The sequence below is a fragment of the Brachyhypopomus gauderio genome, chromosome 10 (assembly GCF_052324685.1).
Source record: "Brachyhypopomus gauderio isolate BG-103 chromosome 10, BGAUD_0.2, whole genome shotgun sequence".
In the NCBI taxonomy this organism is placed as follows: Eukaryota; Metazoa; Chordata; class Actinopteri; order Gymnotiformes; family Hypopomidae; genus Brachyhypopomus; species Brachyhypopomus gauderio.
This window is the reverse complement of record NC_135220.1, coordinates 25,047,316-25,069,177: the sequence shown is the minus strand read 5'-3', so window position 1 is coordinate 25,069,177 and position 21,862 is coordinate 25,047,316. Positions and strand designations below refer to the sequence as shown.

The 21,862-nt window shown below is 45.2% G+C and overlaps 2 protein-coding genes across 2 annotated transcripts in view; one reads left to right on the top strand and one right to left on the bottom strand.

Moving 5' to 3' along the window:
• The window catches only part of wdr70 (WD repeat domain 70), a 33,669-nt gene extending 31,876 nt beyond the window's left edge, over positions 1-1,793 (top strand). The window contains exon 18 of the mRNA XM_077020770.1: positions 1,530-1,793. Coding sequence (XP_076876885.1) covers positions 1,530-1,617 — 88 coding nt within the window. The 3' untranslated portion in view covers positions 1,618-1,793. The remainder of the gene's footprint in view (positions 1-1,529) is intronic.
• Positions 1,794-5,282: 3,489 nt separating this feature from the next.
• gdnfa (glial cell derived neurotrophic factor a) lies at positions 5,283-13,006 on the bottom strand. Its single transcript, XM_077020766.1, has 3 exons — positions 11,924-13,006; positions 10,424-10,639; positions 5,283-8,323 (listed from the first exon to the last, which is right to left on the bottom strand). Exons 2-3 carry the CDS (start codon positions 10,611-10,613, stop codon positions 7,782-7,784), a joined length of 732 nt encoding a protein of 243 aa, XP_076876881.1. The 5' UTR covers positions 10,614-10,639; positions 11,924-13,006; the 3' UTR covers positions 5,283-7,781.
• Positions 13,007-21,862: the final 8,856 nt, after the last annotated feature.

Here is a 21,862-nt window from a genome sequence, read left to right as displayed (position 1 = left end):
TGATGAGACACTGTTGGCCTATCTCTATCCTCTATCCCTCTCTCCATCGCCTCCATCCCCTTCCGTCTTGTTTACCTGGACGATGGGGGAACTAAACGAATCCGCCTCGGACTTGGGCCTTTTAGAGTCCAACTTGACGCGGTCTGATGGGTAACAGGCAGGCAGGCTAAATTAGCCCCCCTGTTGGCTCTTAGTGGGGAGTGTTGGACATCCGAGCTGTTGATTAATTGACGGGGGGTGAGGGACTGGGAGAGGGTGTTGAGAGCGATCTTCACCTCCCTCTGGAGTCTTTCACATTGGGTTCGCTTTGCGAAGGAAGAGTTTGGAACATACACTTGGCTCTGGTTCACTTTCTCAGAGCTTGTTTTGCCCTCAAGCAGGTCAGCCTTGCCGGGTTACAGATGGATCTTCGGCGAGTGTTTCATTCGAGCCTCTCGCTGCAGTATCCAGGTCCGCCGTTAAGACGGAAGAAGACGGGCGTCTGCGAACAGCACGTCTGATTAACACTGGATTTCTGGGCTGTGTTTTGTTTGAAAAAATGTTGCCTTTCTGTCTAGAAGCATCGCAGAGCTCGGAATTTGAAATCCAGGCTGGCGTTTTGGGCGTGTGAGCTCGTAACCTAACCTCCCTCGTTTCAATGGAGTGCACCCTTTTAGATTAGCACGCCCCATTGACACGTCCCTCAATTACTAGAGCTAATGACACTGTTGACACTAACAAGCACTATTGTAACGCTTTGGGGACAGCAAGCCCTCCATGGCCAAATGATCCTGTTACTGCCTTTGTTGGGCTGCTATAATTGCTTTTTCTCAGGTGTCTGAGAACACACACACACACACATACACATACACACACACATACACATACACACACACACATACACACACATACACACACACACACAGACTTGCCCATATAAGAAAACTGTGCTGCCGACACTCGAGAACTGGGATAGTGATTGCATGTCAACCGCACAACTTCTCCTGTGTCCTCTGTCATCGCCGACCATTGTCCTGTGCCGCGTGGCACGCGGGGGCCGCTCACTTCCTGTCGCCACTGGCTTGGGCCCACGTGGCTGCATCCCGGCGGATGGCGGCCGGATCCAGCCAGAGCCGTCCGGACCGCGCAGGCCCTGCTGTTTAGCAAGAGCTTTCCTGAGGCGCCCGGGTCTCTCCGATGCGCTCCCCTGCTGGGGTTTCCTCTACGCAAGATGTTGCTTATTAATCACCGTGCGCAATGGAGTGATGAAAGTAAAGAAGTATCTCCTTCTTTGATGGCCGCATTCAGAATCCCTGAAGCTTCGATGTACATACGTACGTACGCGTGTGTGTGCGTGCGTTTTTCACACAATTGTAACCAGCTCCATTTCACCTGTCCTTGCCGCCTTTCTGCCAGGCACCTGTCCTGATTATTCCCAATTGATTATTCCCAGTGCCCAGGATGGGAATGTCCGTCAAGATGTGCTCATTTGCACCGTGGTGTGTTGAACGCCGCCAGTCAGCAAACACTGTTTGTGTTCCGTTTCGCAGGACCCAGCCGAATCCCGTTTTTGCAGAAGACGAATCCGAGGAGGAAGAGGGAGACAAGGAGCCAGAGTGGAAGAAACGGAAAATCTGAGGGGGATAGAAACTTCTCCACCTCTGTGTTCAGACTCACATGGGACTTTATGGAGTTACTACCTTTGTGACCTTTAAGCATGCTTTAAGAGAGTGTGTGTGTGTGTGTGTGTGTGTGTGTGTGTGTGTGTGTGTGTGTGTGTGTGTGTGTGTGTGTGTGTGTGTGTGTCAAAGAGAGAGAAAGGGGATTGTCAAGCCATTTGTAAATCATTTCTATAAAGCTGATGTCTGATTTGAGAAGATTATTCATTGGATAGTGTTTGTAATTGCTTGGATTTGACATATTCTTTTCCAGTTGTGCTATCCCCCCCCCCCCCCCCCCCCCCCGTCATGTTTCACAATAAACAGCCGCCATGTGTGGTCAGCTTTGTCATACAAGTATTGGCACTGACGGTTCCTTGACCATTATGGTGTTGGTTGGTGGGTGGGTGGGTGTGCGTTTCCTGCTCTCGGAGGATTCGATCACCTTTTTTGGTTATGACGTGTGGGAAAACAAAGATGAGCTCTCGCTCCAAATGATGTGTGGCCGCCCATAAATTTCTCTAATTTATGTAGCGGCGCCCCTGCGCGCGCGCCGCCCCCCCCCCCCCCCCTCCCCGAGCGGAGCTGCGCGGCACGCCGAGGGCCTCGTGCTGTTGCCGCGCCGTTTCGATTGGCTCTTGAGGCCCTTCCAGCAGCGCGAGCTCAGATGTTTGAGTGGAGGCCCAACAGCGCCTGTACACAAATAAGAGGCCGCTGTGTCACAACAGATTCCATTCTGCTGAATCTCAAGAGTCCGTCTCCCTCCCCCGCCCCGACTGCCTATATCTTGGAGTTTTTGACCAAACGGTCTCTCGGTCCTAGCCCAGGGAGAATGGTTTACTCCTGATGAGTCACCGCGTTCAGTAAATATTTGGAAATCTTTTTAGGCTATTCTATTTTTATTTATTTATTTTTTTACCAGCTGCAACTAGTTGAGCGCATTTTAAAGCGAGAAAAGCAGAGACGTGGTGGGACGAAATATCAGTCATTGATTCTTTTCATAGCTGGATGTCTCCGATCTGAGCATTGATCTGCTAATAGAAGACGATCGCGCGCCAGTCGGTTTAGACGTAGTCGGCGTCATGGAGTGATGTGGGGGGGGGTGTATCCTAGCGGAGCCACTGCGTCCCTGAGACATTTCCGTCCTGTATTTAGAGTTTGATGTGTGAATATTGCACGATAAAATTAAAAATACTTTAAATAAAAAATACTTTAAATACATTTTTTAAACGAACAAAAACGGGGGATCCGATTCAGGCCGCGGGAGCAGCACGTTTGACCTTCATTTAACGTTTTTGATAAACCTCCACGTGTGGCGACTCAAAAGGAAAAAACTATGATTGTCAAACTAATAAGACTGCATATGATATTAACCTGACGCGTTTCTTTGTTCTGAAGATGCAAGTGCTTTTTCACCGTTGGCTATTATGAATGTAATGCATTTGGCGGTTGAGGCGTCAAATTCTGACTACAGTTATTTCTGTGCGAAGCTCATTCATATAACATTAGGTCTGTGGAACGGGATACTGTTGGTTCATTCATTAGTCTAGGTGTTGGAAACTGGCAACATACGTTTGCGATCTCAATCTGCGGCTGAAATGTGCAAAAATTGTTGTATGCTGCGTGTGTTAAATCCTGGATGTAGCGTACTTATGTGAAATGTTATATTCAAAGGTGTATTTACGTAGGCAGACTTTGGAACGTCCTATCCCATGACCGGAATATCTGGCCTTGTGTTTAACCCAGGATGACACTGTGTTCGTGGTCGTGGAGTATGTACGCGCGGGTGTGTGCGTGTGTGGGGGCTGTTGCAGTGGCGAGCGGCACATTATGGGGGACACCCTACATTTCAGAGCTCCCTCGCTGAAAAGTCAAGCAACCCCGTATCACTCACAGAAGGAAAATCTCTGACGCCACCTCTGCTACCAAAACGGTAATTCTGCGTGCGCTTGCTTCGGTTCCATTTACTAAGTCGTTTCTCATATTTCCCTATCACCGTTTCGTTGGTAAGGTCTCTCTCTCTAAGGTCCATTCACTTCTATCTCAGGCCTCATGTCCGTCCTGTAAGATACATATACCAAAATGTCTACCCCCGCTCTTTAGACTACTTCTAGTTCTGTTGTATAACCTACGTAGGTTATAGGTGATGGATGAGTCGTGTAATTAGCCTGGGCATGTAGGGGTACATGGATTGCATATTTCTGCTTATTAGAGCACAGTGAAATTCACCCTCACACTAACCCAAGAGCCATTCAGAGATTTAATTCTGACACATGATACTGAAATATCGCTTTCAAAGGTCCTTCCTAATGCACTTGTTTAACTTCTGTGTAAGGCCTGTGCTTAGCTCCTTCCTGACTGGGAATGCAGATGAGGAACCTTTATCATTTAGACCCATATAATAAAATAATATGAATATAAATAATCCGCTTCCAAATTCTTCACTGTAATTACTACACGCACGAGTCCGCGAGGCCCAGTTGTGGCAGCCATCTCTCCAGGCGCTGAGGAGGGAACACGCTAACCGCACAACCCTCGGAGCGAATCAGGCATCGAGATGGGGGGGGTGTGCTCATTCAAGCCCCTGAAACATCAGCGCGTGGGGAAGCAGCGAGTCTTTAGGCCCGTCCCCCCTCCCCCGGTCTAATCCGCCACGGCCTATTCCGAGTGATGATGTCAGAGGTTGGCCCACCCCCCCTCCGGTGTCCCTTACCGCACGCGTAATGCTGGAATGCGGCAGGGTGATGTCACGGCCCATCCATGCCCACCATGCTCATTTCTCCTCTTCAGCCGCAGGGTCGATCGCGCACCACTCAGCCGCGTCCCCAGTTCGCTAGCGGGGACTCGTCTGTGGGCCGGACCGCCCCCGCCTCGGTTTCACATCATACCCGGCTGGCAGGCTGCCACCTTCCACGCGACGCTTACAACCAGGAGAAGGCGGCTTTTAAAAACGGCGGCTACCGATGACACCGGGCTGCTCCACCGCTAATTAATATCTGACACGTGTGTCTGCCTCAGAGTTTCCTGTGTTACTAATACCAACCGTCCCGTCTCCTCACTTCGACGTCCACCATGTTGCCTCATTCCACTACGCTTCTCTGGGACTGAATGTTCAAGTGGGTCATTTTTAACCTATCCTGTTCTTGTGGGCTGTAAAGTGTCTGTTACAGGAAGACCTGCAGCTAAACGGAATGGAGGAACCTTAGTATGATCCACCACCCCCACCCACCCAAGTGCTATCTCTCTCTGAGCAGTGCCCCCCCCTTCCTCCCCACCCCACCCGACCCCAGTCCCCAGATTTACTGCAGTGTGTTGCTTTACAGCTCACTTTTGTTTACCGCCGAACCCTGGGCCTGTGTTCAGGAATGCAAGATGGTAGTTGAAGGAGAGCTGGACAGATTTCTCGTGCCTCATCTGTTCACGGAGTCGAGTCCAGTTCAGACCCAGAGATCTGAGAGGCTAATACAGCTCCCTTCGCTGCTTTGATACCAAGGTATTTATCGAGTTATAAAAAAAAATCACATTTGCTATAAATCATCATCAGTGCAGTGTACATGGTTAGCATTTGCAAAATGTTGTAACGTATCGGTATTAATAGGACAGTATTTTTTATGGTCTTGATTAAGCCACATGTAAACATCAAAGTGATAGAAACAAGTTTTATTCTGTAAAAAGATATAAAATGAATATTGTACAAAAATAAAGTCTGTAGAGAGCTTTGGTTTAGTAACACAAAACAAGCAAGACAACTTTTCACAGGACTGACAATACATCGCAGGATGGAAAGATTACAGTCTGATTTCCCTTCGTATTCTTACTGGAAATTACCTGTTCCTCACGGTTCGACTCTTTTACATGTTACTTTGCATGGTTACACTCTCTTAAGGTTTGTACAAAGTGTCCACAAGATTCATTCAGAAGAGAGAGAATGTTTGACAGCTGAGCGAACCATCATCCACTGGGACAGAGTAGCACAGAGCACGTGTTGGGGATGGGGCCAGGACGTTGAGCTACTGAAAGCGATTTCGTACCAGCTGTCTGATCTGAAAAGGCTTACTCATAAATGTTTGTTATTCGTGGTCAAGTAGATACAACTGATGTCTTCCCAGTTACATGAAGCCAAAGTTCTGTTCAGAGGAGTGGCCTTAAAACTTAAAGGGATATCTGGATAGTGGACTTTCTGCGGAGGGTGAGATCGAGGGGGTTATAGAGTGAAGCAAACTCCATGTCTACTCTGCAAGCCCTAGTTTCGTAATCCGTGAAAACATCAAGGCGTTCCCCCGAGGCCGTGACCTATGGTATCGGGACTAAATTTGCCTTTCTGATGGGTGTGACGTATATGTCGCTCTTTCTACTGGTCTGCACTTTTCTGTATGAAAGCCCCGTTTGTGCATGTGTGTGTGTTCATTATTCCTGTCTGGAGTTTGTACTCCATCTTTCCTGCTGTAGGAATGGGGGCTGGACCCAGTTACTCCACTATCTTCTGTTGACGGGGGCGTGCTTCAGTTTGGCCGAAGAATACAGAAAAGTATCTTACAGGAAACAGGGAGCCGTGGCAAAGGCGGGTGACCCGGGTTAAACGCCCTGATTCATCGTTTTTTTTTAAAAGCCTGGCCCAAAGACGAATGCAGAGAGCTAGCCCAGGATCCGGGTCACCCTCGGGGAAGCCCCTCCTCGCCCACTCCGTGTCATCTGTCCACAGAACACGGCCACAAAAGTGCAGCCCCACTCCACTAGGGGATGTCTAGAAGGCTGCTTTGTGTTTGCGAGGCCGGGTCTCTATGGGGCACAGTAGAGTTGTGCTGGAACCCTCTCCCAGAGTGAATTTATTACGGTTGACAAACACTCTGGGCAGGGTCTGGGATGTGTTTTGTTTAGCCCCCTCCCCTGCAAACAATAAACTGGTGTAAAGCTGTCTGATGGCCGTTTTCGGCATTTCAACTGCTTTAGTCTGATTAAAACAAGTGGTCCACCACAGGCAGCGGGTTTGCTCAATTTTTTTGCTTCGTGAATTACAGAAACAAAAATAAATATAACAATAACAATCTGTTTATCTAACTATGTTATGATCTTTTCTTCTTTTTATATATATTTTTTTCCTATTTAAACAATCGTTGGTCCACTTGTCCTTAAGTTAGTTCATCTGGTTATTTTTTAATGAGGTCTGATTATTCTGTTTGGTTTAGCCAAAACAGGTGAGAGACGGGACGTCAAGTCCGTAAAGTCTATAAAGTCTGGGCTATGAAGTCCTAAAGTAAATGAGAGATTCTTTTACAGCTAATTCTCAAGCTTCGAGTATCACGTCAGCTGCTTTTCCGTAGGAAACACACTTTGGCACCACGCAAGACGGAGGGAAGTAAAAGCTTCACAAATAAATAGGAAAAATGAAAACACACTTGAATACAATGGATTGCAATAAATAACAATAAGTTAATTAAATTTCAATAAATACATTTTTTCATATATACTATATATATATAGATAACTTTCTGAATAATAAACATTCACAAGGAATCTGTCGTGGCTGCTGCAGGGTCAGTGTGCACAGAGAAGTGGGGGTACTTTCTGAATGTAAACTCCTGACGTCCTCTGGGGGGCAGCATGGAGCGACTGCCTCTGACTGCAGGTACGAGCCATGGGGGGAAGTGGGACTCTGTGAAACCACATGAAAACGTCCACAAATTAGGGCCGTCTGTGACCTCTGCCATGCAGAACCCCATAGCAGCCTTCCCTTGCACTACTGTGTACTCTGCCTAAGTTAGAGTTTGTATATACTTTAACAGTTCAGCTGTTGGGTTGTGGTTTGTCTTTGCTGATGAAGTATTTTATTGATGCTATTTGGATAGCATTTTCATTTGAAGCTGCGCTTATAAGGAAATGCGCTGGTGATGGTTGGTAACACGGTGTGGATACCGAGCCGTCTCTCCACTGCCGAAGAGATTTTTCCCCCGAAGCTTTTTGCTCATAAACCGCGCTCGTCCGGGGAGACAGTCCTGCAGCGCAGGCTGCCGTGGCCGCCATGTTGCGGCGATCCACTGGCGACGCCCGTGGGGTTCTGTGCGGGGTTAGTCCACCTCCTGCGCACGGGCCTGGCGTCACTGCGTTCTCTTCGCCCCCTCCCCGCCCCCTCGCCCACCGCACAGGTCAAATGCAAGCGCACTTCTTGGCGGAATGTTTCTTGAGCGTGTGGTACTCCAGGTTGTCATCCAAGAATGACAGGTCGTCATCGAAAGCGACCGGTCGGCAGCAGATTTGCGAGGGGGACTCTTTGTCCAGCTTCCTGTTGTGGCTGAGGTTGTTCAGGATCTTGTCGTAGTTGGTCTCTGAGTCATAACAGGGACCGCTGCAGTACCTGAAGATCAGCTCCTCTTTGGTCTGGTAGCCCAACCCCAGGTCTGTGACATTGAGGTGGATCTCCTTAAGAAGGCACCCGCGGCCCTGACCTTTGACCAGTTCGTCTCGGACCCCTTTGCTCGCACGTCCCCCGCCACGTCCTCGACTCTTCTTCCTCCCGGATCGCCCTTGGCTCCCTCTCTCCATGTTTGCTGCTCCTCTCTGCCGCCCTTTGACCCTCCTGCCCTCTGAGCCGCTGTCGTCTTCCGGAGACCTCCGCAATCTACCAATAGCTGCTTCAATGAAGTCCATTACATTGTCAAACTGCTCCGGATCTAGATCGTTGATGTCATCTGCAGGAGCAAAAACAGCAGAAATCACCACAGCGTCCAAATGGGTAATGATTTGTCACGTCCTACATTCACGTATGTTAAACTGACTCTGCGTGTACGCTTCCTGCTATAAAAGACATGATATGAGAAGATGTGCAGTTCCTCATTTTATGATTGATTATATTTTCTGTATTCTGTTCTCAAGTGCAGGGAAAATGCATTTGCACGACATTGAGGTACAGCAGAATACATCTGCTTAACCGCAAACTCAAAACATACGCACTGCTCTGCTCTTGAACATAGAAGAGAAAGACGAAGCATCTTTTGATCTATGTGTAATGCACAGTGATTTAATTACCGAAGGATCTCCCCTAGGTTCACTCTCTCACAAGTCTAACTAACTAGACTGCATTATGACATCTGGAAGGCTCTCTTGAGACTATAATAAGTGTTTTTTTTTGTTACTAATTTTATTATAATTCATCCACTTAACAAGTAATGAAATTGAAAGTGACAACTCGTATTCCATTAAGAAAAACCATACGTTAGGTAAAGGACAGTCAGGGAAGTGCCTACACGAGCGTACTACAGGGTGTGGGAAATGGGAATTCTGTGGGTATATTGAGACGATGGCTTTAGTCTTAGCTCCTGTTCGTGCAGTGAGCAGACTGGCCTTGCTCCACGACAGGAGCAGGCCCGGTTTCCTGGCGTTGTCACCTGTGGAACTAACACCCAGCTGGTTACATGATCTCCAGCAGTACATGGCTGGCTGAATCAGTACAACAGTATCGGGTGAGCCGGTGGACACTTTGTACACCGTACCCTTTGACGAACGACTCTATATTCTTCAGCGCACGAAACGACAGCTATGGTGCGTAGGACAGCGAGTGCCAGAGGCCATTCATTTCTCTAAAGTGAGAGGGAAAAATAACACAATAGCCAAGCTCATGGCTAGAGTTTTGCGGATATTCAGAACCAGCAATGCTCCCCGTCTTGGGCAGTCACACTGTGTGCTGCGTAGTGGTTCAGTGTGTTTGTTTTGTGCAGATAACCGCCTCCTCCTTCACTGCCCATAAGGGTCCTGGACTCGCTCTGAGTTTTTTTAATGTCGTGTATGCCAATCTCACGTCTGACCAGAGCGCGTATGCTACAGACGCAGGCGACACCGAAGCACAAAACAGCGCTAAAGGAGAGGTTCCTCAAGATGAGGGTCGGGTGTTCAGTTGGACGCGCATTGCTCAGCTCGTGCTTTATCTAGAAGTCTGTGTCCAGACGAGACAGCGTCATCCTCCATTAAACAAACAGAGAGTTCCCCCGCTCGGCTGCTGAAATGGACACAAACGCAGTGAGAGTGCGGACAGGCCCGTGACCTCCAACGTCGGCCCAGAACCTTCGCCTGTGCGCTGTTGCCTTATTCATATTCTTCATCAACATTATGGCTTTTGTTGTGTTTGTTTGTTTAATGGCCATTATTATTGTCTCCCCCGCAAGTCAGGAACAAAAAAAAACAAACAAAAAAAAGTCCTGGTCTTCTGGTTGGAGCAGGGTGAAGATAAACAAATCCAGAAATGGGATGTCATCTCCAATCTTCTGTATCTGGGGCACAGTCACATTATTTGCTGTTTTTTGGCACTTTGACTTTCAAATGAATTTTCATTCATGCGCTGTACAACCAGGCAGCGTTCTGACTTCAGTGGCCACTCTGCTAAGTTGGCCTATGAAGTTGTATTCTTTGTAAAACACATCTAAAACTATGATTGCATATTTTCAGTAAAAGGGATGTTTTCAAAAGTTGTTCATGCCAAATAGTTGGTCATGCTAGTGGTTTAGAAGCTATGGTTTCAGCCCAGCCACACTGGAGATCCATATGTTGGAAGCTGTGACTCTGTAGATCATTGCATTACCGACCCTGGCACAGCAAGAGCTGCTCAACGTGGCACACTACTTCACCACCAGTGCTGGGTGAAGGAAGGGCTGCATATACTGAATACTGAATCGAGATACTGAATTGAGAGTTGCCCTTGTATCTGTAAGCTGCGACCCCTCAAATAAAATCAAAAGTGCCATTATAGAGTATCTGTGACGTGACATTACAAGTGTTATAACTGTTAGTTGACTTACATTGTTCATCCAAGGAGGCGCGTTTGAGGCTTGCGGATTCGGGGCGGGTGTTTAGGGTGGGGTGGTGGGGGGCGAGGGGTTCAGCACGCAGGGCAGGCAGGGGTGTTCTCTTCGGCCTGGGGAACACGGGGCGGGCGGGCGTCGAGGTCAGGAGCAACAAACACATGGCTAGAACATCCCATAACTTCATCTTAGACTGAGTTCCTATGGAAGCAGCTGAGGGAGAGGAAGCAGAGGTCATGCGGGAGGTTACGTCATCTCACCTGCACAAAACCCGCACGTAACCGGCCACGCAAGGGGTCTTTACGTCCTCGTTCGAGGACGAACAAGAAAGATTATGCTGGCATGCAATTTTCATAAGAAATGTTTTGTGTTGTTTTGGTTTTTACACCGATTAACATTATGCAATTTTGGTGGTTTAGAGGGTTTTTAGTCTAATTCTAGTAACGTCAGTGACAAAATGTATAACATTTTATATTATTATTCTTGTTTACTGTAAAAAATAAAAGCAAATTTTGCAACACTGTGAGCCAGAAGCACTATTGCGTACTACAAATGAAAGGTTGCAAATGATGCATCCTGAAATGAAAGGAGTTGTTTGTTGAAATCATGTCAGGTGGGGTAGCCTATTGGACATTTAAAATGACTCAGAAATCTAATAAATAATAAATAAACACTGACAAAAATATATACATTAATACAGTTATTTGAGTCTTTGCCTGTAGAGTCTAGGATAACAGTACTGTTCAATTTTGGTTAATGCTCAACAGATTTTTGTCTGTGAACGCGAATGGGAGAATGCGTGATGTGTGCCAAAACAAACGTGAATTCAGTAGCACACGTCTACATGATAAAATAGAATTCAGTTTTAGACACTCATATTAAGATAATATAAACATGTATCAAGACGTGTTAATGATTCTGATAATTAATTTTGATATATGAATTCCAGATGGTTTATCCTGGAAGCCCGCGAGTTTTTTTTTTTTTTTTGATTATGCAACCCAATGGAAACAAGTTTGTTCAGAAGAGGACGCGCAGCCAACAGCCGACAAAGTTACATCTGCAGGGACGCGGGAATTAAAGCGATTACACCGTGAAGTTATTGGCGAAGCTGAACGCAAACGTCGTTGAATTTTCATGTATAGCTGATAACAAATGGTTTGCGCACGGGATCACCAAACTACTTGCACGAGCACAGGGATATTTAAATGATCTTTAAATATCTAGCAAAAGATATTGCGATGACAGAACAAGACATAAATCTATTTAAAGGGGAAAAACAGTTGCTGCCAAGAATACAAATAACGTGGCGCAGTTTCTTACGATAAAACATTCATAATAATATGAACATATATGCCACTGATGACCAACGTTATACCTACGCATTGATTTTTGCAACATATCCTAAATGAGATATGAAACTTGATAGGATACATATTTTCACTTTAATCCCTTCTAAAATTCGGACATTTTAGTTATAATCTCAATATTACTCACCTTAAATCGGGCCCATGCAGACCTGCAGTTCAAAGACAAACGAAATTCCAAGTGGATCGGGAGTCATTTAAGGATCCGTTCGAGTTCAAAAGAATTGTATCCGTGAGAGGTATCCTTCAAAATACTGACATTCCGTATCCAGTCACAACATTTTATCCTCTATATCCATATACACATGCGAAACGATAATGTTCTGTCCGTAGACAACCAGCGTTTCCAGTCCGTCTTTATGCGTGTGCGCAGGGGAAGCCGAGCACGCGCCGCGCCACAGGTACACTGAACGCTCTGGTCAGTGTGCGACCGAACACACCGCGCGCACTGACACGCGCGACAATTGGATGCTGAGATCCACGTTGGTAATCTGAGAGAAATCCACCATCAACAACCGCAAACAGGCAAATGAAGACATCAGTGCTTTCGGAGCTGAAGCCGGTCACATACGCAGAAGCGCGGCTGTAGAGATTAGTTACAGGACGCGTGTCTAGTCATTTACTAATTACTGGTCTCCAGATCGCTCATTGTTGAGTGCCGTATATCTTTCCACAAAAAAAAGGAAATAAAAATCGTTCGCCCCCCGATTCGTGTTAGAAATTCAAGTAAATTCCTTAAGAGTCCAAAAGACCTGGTGTAAACTTGGAATGCAAAACCAACGCGCAGCTCATTTTGTCTGTTGCCTTTCCGATGTCTCTTTCGCCAGACCAGTAACAAGCTGCAAACCACTTCTATTCATACAGATGTGCATCTGCTTACGCGCAACGCTCTGTCTGGGATTGCAGGCGGTTTAAATAGATTTATGACCTGAGAGGGTACTGACGTCTCTCTCCGCCCAAATTTTTTTCCATCCTCCCGGACTAAATAATACGGGTAGCAACAGAACTCTCCACTCCTCCATATTAGCAGTGCCTCTCCGAGCGTAGAATCGTAAATATAGGATGTCTTCAAGATTATGTTAGCCTGATGTTCACGTATTATATGTCAAATAATGCGGAACGCGATTATGTCAACTTCTGTTGGAAGAGGTACGTGTTCCGATCCGCGCTGCGCACAGCGGTAAATCCACCTCACTACACATGATGCTTCAATATTTCTACTGAATACTCTGAAGCTGAAATTAACCAATTAATCAACTTTATAATACTAACGGAACGATATCAATAAATACCTTCCTCCGCTGGATGCAAAGCTCAAGACCTGACATTTAGCTGGATTTTGACCGCATTCAATCACAAATATATTCAGGTAAGAACTAAACACAATACACGAGCTATTCATTTTGGTTTATGGGGTTCTAACGTCTGCACGTTTTAGTTCTAATCCTGTAGAGCTCCACCCTTTACTAAAAGCCACGCCTCTTTACCCAACAAGAGATCCTAATTTGAGAAATGAAACGGGATTGGCCCAAAAACGTGTGCACAGAAAGCACACTGTTAGCCCTGGAGTAAACCCATTGACAGAGAAGTTCCTAGAACACCAGACCAAAATATAAATATCCTCGTCATTTTCTATGTACATATTACCCATATAAGGCACACATTACGCGACATGTCATGTCTTGAACTGCAGCTGGTTTTTAAATGAACACATATAATAAGGCTAAAATTAATCACATATATCTCCTTTGATATTCCCCGTTCGGCTGCAAGGTGTGTAATATTACGAATAGCTGCTGGGGGTTGTATGGATGACAAGACCCAGTATGGCCTACAGCAATATTGCCACTAATGTTACTTCCGTTCAGCACCTGAGGACCTCCTGCCATTTTGTTGGGTAATGCACACCCCGAATGCCTTTTGATCTTTTCTTCAACTTCTGCACTAGGAGACTGGCCTGGTTAGCCGTGTGAATTGCTGGTATGCATAGCATAAAAATCAATAAATACAACACAACCATTCCCAGTACTTAAGTGCTTTCAAAGAACTTTCTAGATGGCTGATTTACTACATTAGAATCAGTGATGGATTGCATTTTGTTCCTGACATTCACATCCTTAATGATGAGGCCTGGCGTGTTTTGTTTCCAATAGGTATTAAGGTAAATGTTTTTGAAGTGTGTGCTAGTGTTAATTTCAGTCTGGGGGTGGGACTCTGCCCTGGAGCGCATTTCACTCCAGTACGCCAATCATGTATTATTGAAGAATAATATGATATTGTTTTGAAATGCTTTCAAACGCTCAAGAACGCTCACACGTTTTCTGATGAGGAGAATGGAGATTTATTAGCTATGTGTCAGACCTGACTGTTGAGGTTGCACTTTAATATGTAATGCATTTTGTGATTTGTTGAATGTCAGAAGTCTCAACTTTCTCAGCAAAATTCTGATCCTTACACAACCTCTTGTGTGTGTGTGTGTGTGTGTGTGTGTGTGTGTGTGTGTGTGTGTGTGTGTGTGTGTGTGTGTGTGTGTGTGTGTGTGTGTGTATACATGAAGGCCGCAAAGAACCATGTGGCTGGAGGGTTTTTGAGTTTCTTGTTTCACAGTGAAGTTCACACTGATGTATCTCCATTCAGACATCTGAGCACAGATATATTTATGTATATTTATGCAGTACAGTCACAACTGGCTTGAAGCCCAATGCTACTTCTGTAGGTTCCGGTGACAAATCTTCGTTTCATAAGTGTCCAAAAAATACGTGTGCAGTTTGTAAAGCCTTTCCCATCAAATCAAAGTATTTTAACTTTATTTGGTAGTTTTGCACCACATTCCATTTTATTACGAGCTGTTTTATGGTGGTGGTCTGCAGCCGCCAGGCGAAATTAGTCTGCCAACCCATGTGCATGCGTTAACACTGCTGCTGATATAACCTCAGTCATGATGTCATGATGCATAAACCTGGGTATGAATGGGGGAAAAAAACCCTCAAATGCTATTGAATGACAATGGAAAATTTGATTGAGTAACCAGGGAACTTTGAATTCAGAATGGCCTAATTACAGCATTTACATGCTGCGGGTGTAAAGACAGAGAGGCCAAAGGTCAGCATGCCACGCAACATAGGTTCCACTCAGGTAGCCGTTCCTCACTGTTACACTGGCCCCGTGCCCAATGATGAGGTAAACGTCTTCTCTTGTGGCATCAAGTGACCTCTGTTAGGGCCTGTTTGTGTTGACTGAAGACCCATTATTATGATCATGAACAGGCTAAATCTAGTATTTTTTAAATGCGTTTTATGAACACGGGGGCTATTGTGAATGCTTTTGACTCTATGCATTTAATACTTACTCATTAGACGCAATCTGTTTAAGTATGCTTATGGGTGTAATTCGTGTTTGACATGATGCTTTTGCCAATTATGATTATTTATGTGGAACAGATTCTTATGTGAGCTTGAGAACAGTAATGTATATGAGATGTATGAAACTACAGAAGGCAAGCATTCTACCAGGACTCCTGCAATAGGTCAACAACACGCAAGTAGAATTCTCAGAACACCGAGGACCTGAGACCTCTGGACTAGATCTTTGTATCCAGTGTAATCAGGCCATATTACTGCAGGATACAAATTATCTATGTTGGATAATTGCAGATCAAGCAAACCTGTAAACAGCCTTAGCTGAAGCTTTTACCTTTCAGTGGGGCACTGTTTCTTTGAGACTGATTACAAGTAAATCACAAGCTAAAACAGGCTGGAGAGTGTCTGGTGTGGTACACAAAGTTACTCACAAAGCAGTTCAGTGGGAAGCGGAAGGCTGTCATCTGCAAAGTGCGTGCAAAGCTGGACATTACAAGGGTTGGAGTTGGCTCACAGCTTTATAAACTATAAATAAATTATATATATACCTCCAATCTTCTTCAGATTTTTCTATATTTTTTTCCTGCAAACTTACTATCAAGCATAAGCGATTTGCTTGCACAGCTGATGAAGGACGTCTGTCCAAATCATCCTGTTTATATATACACGCATACACACACGCACACACACACACACACACACACACACACACACACACACACACACACACACACACACACACACACACACACACACACACACATTTTTGTATTTGATATTGTGAGTGTGCCTCTGTGTTTCTGTGCTTGTCCTCTGTGGCTCCCCTCTGGACTGGAGCACTTCAGCAGGTCTGCCTACATTATCTAGGCTGGATGGGAATCACTGCCGTGTCACAGAAGCTCAGCTCAGTTATTATTAGAGGTGGCGAGAGCAGGAGTGTGAGTTGGTTAAGTGCGTGGGCGTGTGTGTGTGTGTGTGTGAGCCCCAGGAGAAAGAAGACTGACATTTCCACTCCTCCGTGCTCCTCGGGCGTGGTGGCGGGCGATAAATGCAGATAAGAGATGATTAATGCTGCGGGGCATAGATAGGTCTGGACTTTCATCACTGGAAAGAGGGAGCCATTAGCCCGCGGAGGCCGCACACGCTCTGTGAAAGGCATAGAGTGACTTTCCAAGGCACCAGAGCACTGGGAAAATATGCTCAACATGTACCCCTAATGAGATTATGCGGTAGGTTACGTATTTGGTTCCAAAACTGATATGTTTGTGCCAAGCTGATCTATCGTTATTTATCAAAGGCACAGTTTATGGCGCTCTGGCCCACGGGGGCAGTCTGTGTTGCTCAGTGACGTAGCACGAACAGGGGATCAATGCCACAGGGATGACTTGGCTGGTCTCCAGGCGACTGAGCGCTTGCAGGAGCCATGCTGTCTGGCAAGCTGCACAACCAAACTAGGGGCATTCGCCCGCCGTTGGTGGGTGTGCAGGGCCGTGTCCCAGAGCCATCTCTCTAAGCCATGGTTGGCTTGTCCTACACCCCAGCCATGCTTTGGGGCAAGTGCGAGTATGCTTAGAAGACCACCTCGCTTGGGACAGAAGTCACGTATGGCATGCCTTTGTGTTGACCCAATGAAGGTCCTCTGGCATCACCATCACCAGCTGCTACTCACGCTATGTCCCACCCTTTGGTAGAGTGTGTGTGTGTGTGTGTGTGTGTGTGTGTGTGGGGGGGGGGGGGGGGGGGGTGTCTTGCTCAGGATTATGGGACAGTCCTGATTTATGAGAAAACATTCTAATCCTTATGCATGCATTTTATTTTTTTGCTAAACTCACCTCTAAACCCACTGCACGAGTCTACATTGAAAACACTTCCATGCATTTTTCCCCCCTGTGTTTTGGCACTAATGCCTAGCCTAGCCATTAAGCTCACCGACCTGCCGAGAGCGCATTGTCACGGCCTCAACTTTACCCCGCGAACCTGCTCCATGTGGCAAGGGAGTGCTAATTGGTGGAGGAAGTGCCAGGGATGTTTTGCAGGGGGAGAGGGGAGGTGCTCACTGCCCGAGCCAGTGATCCGAGCCTGGGGTTGGATTTCGTTGCTGTACTCCATTCCTACGGGTCCTGATCTAATCCAACCCCCACCATGTGTTCGGGGGTTGAGGGGGAGGGGGGGGGGGGGGTATGGGCAGAGGGATTTACATTTACATTTCAGCATTTGACAGACGCTTCCAGGATAACTCATGTAAATGTAACAGTATGACAGTATGTATGTGTCCTTGGGAATCGAACCCATGACCTTGGGGTTTCCAGTAGTTCACTCTACCAGGTGAGCAACAGGAGACGTCTTTCTGGCCGCTGTGGGGGGGAGTTAGGAGCGTTGTGCTGCCCCCACAGCCTAAGTCGATCTCTCTGGGCCCGTGTCACTCTATATCCAGAGGATAATATGTCTCCCACGCAAGCCAAGGCAGCTGGTCGCCTGGACCTGCAGTGATCATGTATGGCCATAAGGTAGACTTGTGAATTGAGAACTACGTGGAGACCCACCCCAGGAAAGGTCATGGCCGTGTTTGCCTCACTGCCACTCACTAGACCACCTCACGCTTTATATTTGGGACAATCCTGTTCAAAACCTGCAACTCAAAATCATGTGAAACAGTCCCCTGCCCAAGGCCTAATGTATGTGGTCTTTCTGTCATCTTTGCCCCTATATTACACCCAGTGTAATACTTATGCAAGAATGGATTGGGGTATCAGTGACTAGGAGTTCAGGTACAGTAACTGAATCCACTTCAGAGGTGACTCACACCACATCAATCACTCAAAGGCAACAGTAAAGGCCAGTTCAAATGCACCATTCAGTGTAACCACCATGAATGTTACTGAGCACAGCTCATCACAGAGGCCCATCATGGGCTCCATAAACACCCACTAATTTTCTTATTGCTACAGCTGTTTCTCCTTTGCTCACATGTATTTGGGCACACGTGTAATGCTTTAATGTTGTACTAAAAGATTTCAAGCGTTTTCATGTCCAGCAAAACCCTGTAACTGGAAATTAAGAGTACATGATGTGAAAATAACTCTAAATTTGGATGAAATCTATACCGTACAGCGTTTTCCTCCCTCAAATAACTTTTAAGTGGCCTTGTGTTGCGGAGAACTCATTAACTGAAGCCAGGAATACGCGAGTGTTGGAATATCCACTATTATTGCCTCATGTAGAGGTCAACTTATACCGAGGTCAGCTTATACCGTTCCCGAGATCACAATCAAGACCAGCAGCGATAAGAAGGGCCTGCTGTGTTGCTCGCGGCGCTAATAGGTTATAAACAAAAGAAGAAAGACCTCCGTTCATCGCTGGCCTTGACACTCTTATGTTCCGTGTGAACACGATGATGCTAATTAGACTACAAGGTCACGGGAAGTAGCGAATCCTTTGGTGGGCATGAATCCAGCAGGATCAGCGCGAGTATGGCGGTATAGATAGTGCGAATAATCCAGAACGTTTTAGAGGGAGACTATTTAAAGCCAAATCATGCCTGACTCGCTGTTACCTCATGTTTTCGTAGAGGAGAGACAAAGAGAGAAAGTTGCTCTTGGCCCGAATGAGAACTTCTCCTGGCCACAAGCAAGAGAAACAGAAGCATATTCCATTTAAAGAGATTTGCTGTTGTGTCAGTACTAAAACACAGCAATGAAAAAAAAATGAAATGTACAAGGATTAATTAACAAGTAGGCTACTACCAAGTACTAAGCAAATCAATGTAATTATTTGAATGTCCTCATTTATAGGATTATATGACACAGATTCGTACATACACCTTGTGCCAAAAGTTTGTCTATGCTTGCGGAAAAATGTTCCCATAATTGAAAACAGGTTATGTTGTAAATCTACAGCAAAATACAATTTTAAAATCAAAACCAAGCATGGGCAACACAATAATTTCTAAGAATCAGATCCAAACAGACAGCTTTACGGATGGGAAAGTTTCATTTATAAGGTCTAAGCAGGCAATCACTTCACATGGACATCTCTAGCAACTTCCTAGACAACCAGAGAGCTATTTTTCTTAAGCCTGGGTTCTGAAGATTTGGAATGCCGTGTAGTCAAACTCCCCTTCACATTCCTTCATCACCAGATAGCTATTGTTGAACCATGGGGTGTGTTATAGGTCATTATCTCGCATTATCTCGCTCTACCCAGCGAGTTCTAATCCTGATAAAACTGCATTACCCTGAAGTGTGCTACTATCTTCTCCATTGCCAAGGTCTTGGCTAAAGATCAGAAGCAGAGGAACCCCACGCCATGGTCTCTTCCTAATTTCACCATGCGGGACTCCTGATTTGTGTCTTACAAAAACAGCAGCTTTTTTGACTCAATGGGCCACAAGAACAATATTTGAGTCTAGTTTCTGTGTTTGGGAGCCAAGAAAATCTCTTGTTCTGTGCTGTTAACAATGTTGTGATTTAATGATGTTTCCAGTGCTGGTACCTTTATGAAATTACCACTGAATAGCTTATATTAACAAAGGCATATTTTTTGTAGTATTTAGTTGTAACTAATTTTCAGAGAGATTATTACTGGTTTTATGGACTTTTGAGTCAAATGCGCTTGTTCTCTCAATCGAACCTGATTGATGTGTAAATTCCTGGACTGATCCATAAAGTCTGTGGACAGAGCAGTTACAGACATCTGCACTTTTTCCACTTCGTCTTAATTAGAGTTTATTAAAGAAACTACGTACAGTCTCTTTTCTTCACTTGCTTGACCATATTTCCGGATGTTACCAATATGTATAGTAAACATAGGCCCTTGCCAATGAAATGTGATACTATTGTTCTACAAGAATGACTTACGTAACAAGCAGGTTTTTCAGAAGGATTTAGATTCAAATGTAGTCACATCTCCAATGTGAATCCTACTCACTGACCCAATGACAGGTGTCAACCTGCATTTCCGCTTGGTGTCATATTGCAGTAATGAGTTCTGATCCTTCCCTATGAATTCTGATCCACATTTGCTATTGCAACTTTGTAGCCATCTCAGGTGATGGAAAAGTAAGAGAAGGATGTGAGAGTTAGAGAAATATCAGGGCCTGAAAGAGGATATAAATGTGTACGGTTATAGCAAAGGTTGTCCCAGTGGGGATCCAGCTACCTGGTGGTTCTTTAGGGCAGTCTGTATTTTGTCTCGTGTGATACCAGATCTCTCCTTCAGTTGACCTAGTCCTAGTTCTCAGTGCTTATTCTAATTCTGCCATTATTTTTGCCTTGGCACTGGTATCCAGTCTTGCCTTTGCCAGTCATTGGTTGCCATTGTCATATGTCAGCCACCTCTGCTATCTGTGGTAAATTCTGTGAAGGGGTTGTCCAGCCATGGTACCTTCTCTACTTCCATGTTAAAGACACTTCTGGGTTTGTTATACAGCCTGGTGGAAGTTCAGTTCCGTTAGTCCTGATCATTTTCCCCCTCTTCACTCACCACACTTCTCCAGCCCAAACCACATTCTTGAGTCCTGATGTTGATCCTAATTAGGTGGATAACCCTTTCAATGTGTCTTTCTGTCATGGTGTACAACTTCATTGCGTCCACGCACAGGAGGTGGTTGATAGTTACTCTGCTCCTGAGTCTGAACCCACACACTATTGATGATCCTGCTTAGGCAATTGTACTCCAGAGGTCTTATTTCTATGTTCCTATGGTCCCTAAAGTTTTGAGGTCTTATTTCTATGTTCCTATTGTTCCTAAAGTCTTGTTGACTTTATGCAGGGATAGGCATTTTATTATCCAGATGTGGCATTGAGTCATATGATTTCTTAAAGTCAATACAGTCAATCTTACAGCAGCTAGCTTGAAACTGGCTGCTATAACACCTGATTTAAAGAACACTGGCTTGGATCCTAGGGTCGTAGCTAATTATAGGCCTATATCAAATCCTCCCTACCTGACTAAGCTGCTTGAACGGACTGTTACTGCTCAGCTCTTGGCACATCTGGAATCACTGGATTTGTTTGACATACTTCAGACAGGTTTCAGGAAAAATCACAGTACTGAAACTGCTCTTGTTATGGTCCTAAATGACCTTCTAATATCAGCTCATGGTTTTTTTTAATATATTGGTTTTACTAGATCTTACAGCAGCTTTTGATACGGCCTGCCACAGTTTGCTTCTCTCTTGTTGTATGGTTGTTGTCTCCCAACCCAGGTCTTGAAAAATTTACAGTATGTACAGAACTCTGCTGGTAGAATATTGACCCATACTAGATCTTGAGAGCACACCAGTCCTATTTTGAAACAGCTACATTAATTTCAGTTAAATTTCGTATTGAGTTTAAATAGCTTGTATTTGTTTTCAAATCTTTTATCGGCCTTGACCCTTATCTGCATGGTCTTCTCCAAAGGTCCTCTCCAGAGGTCCAACACTGGACTTGTTTAAGTCCCGGGTAAAGACTCACCTGTTCCAGCTGGCTTTTGAAAGTATTTAATTTTGATGAACTTTTGATTTTTATTTTATTTTGTTTTTACTTGGATTGCTTCTATTTTTTATTTTGTATTTTGATTTTATTTTTGTATTAATTTCTTGTTTAAAGTTTTTATTGTTCTTGAATTTTATTTGTACAGTATCCTTGGCTGTCATGAAAGGTACTTATCAAATAAAATTTATTATTATTTTTAATCAATACAGGCAACTCTATCTGTGTTTTATTCCA

Coding starts and splice junctions, on each gene's coding strand:
- gdnfa (XM_077020766.1), bottom strand. CDS start 10,613: ATGAAGTTATGGGATGTTCTAGCCATGTGTTTGTTGCTCCTGACCTCG. Junction 8,324..10,423: donor CGCCTCCTTGGATGAACAAT/GTAAGTCAACTA, acceptor TTGCTCCTGCAG/ATGACATCAACGATCTAGAT.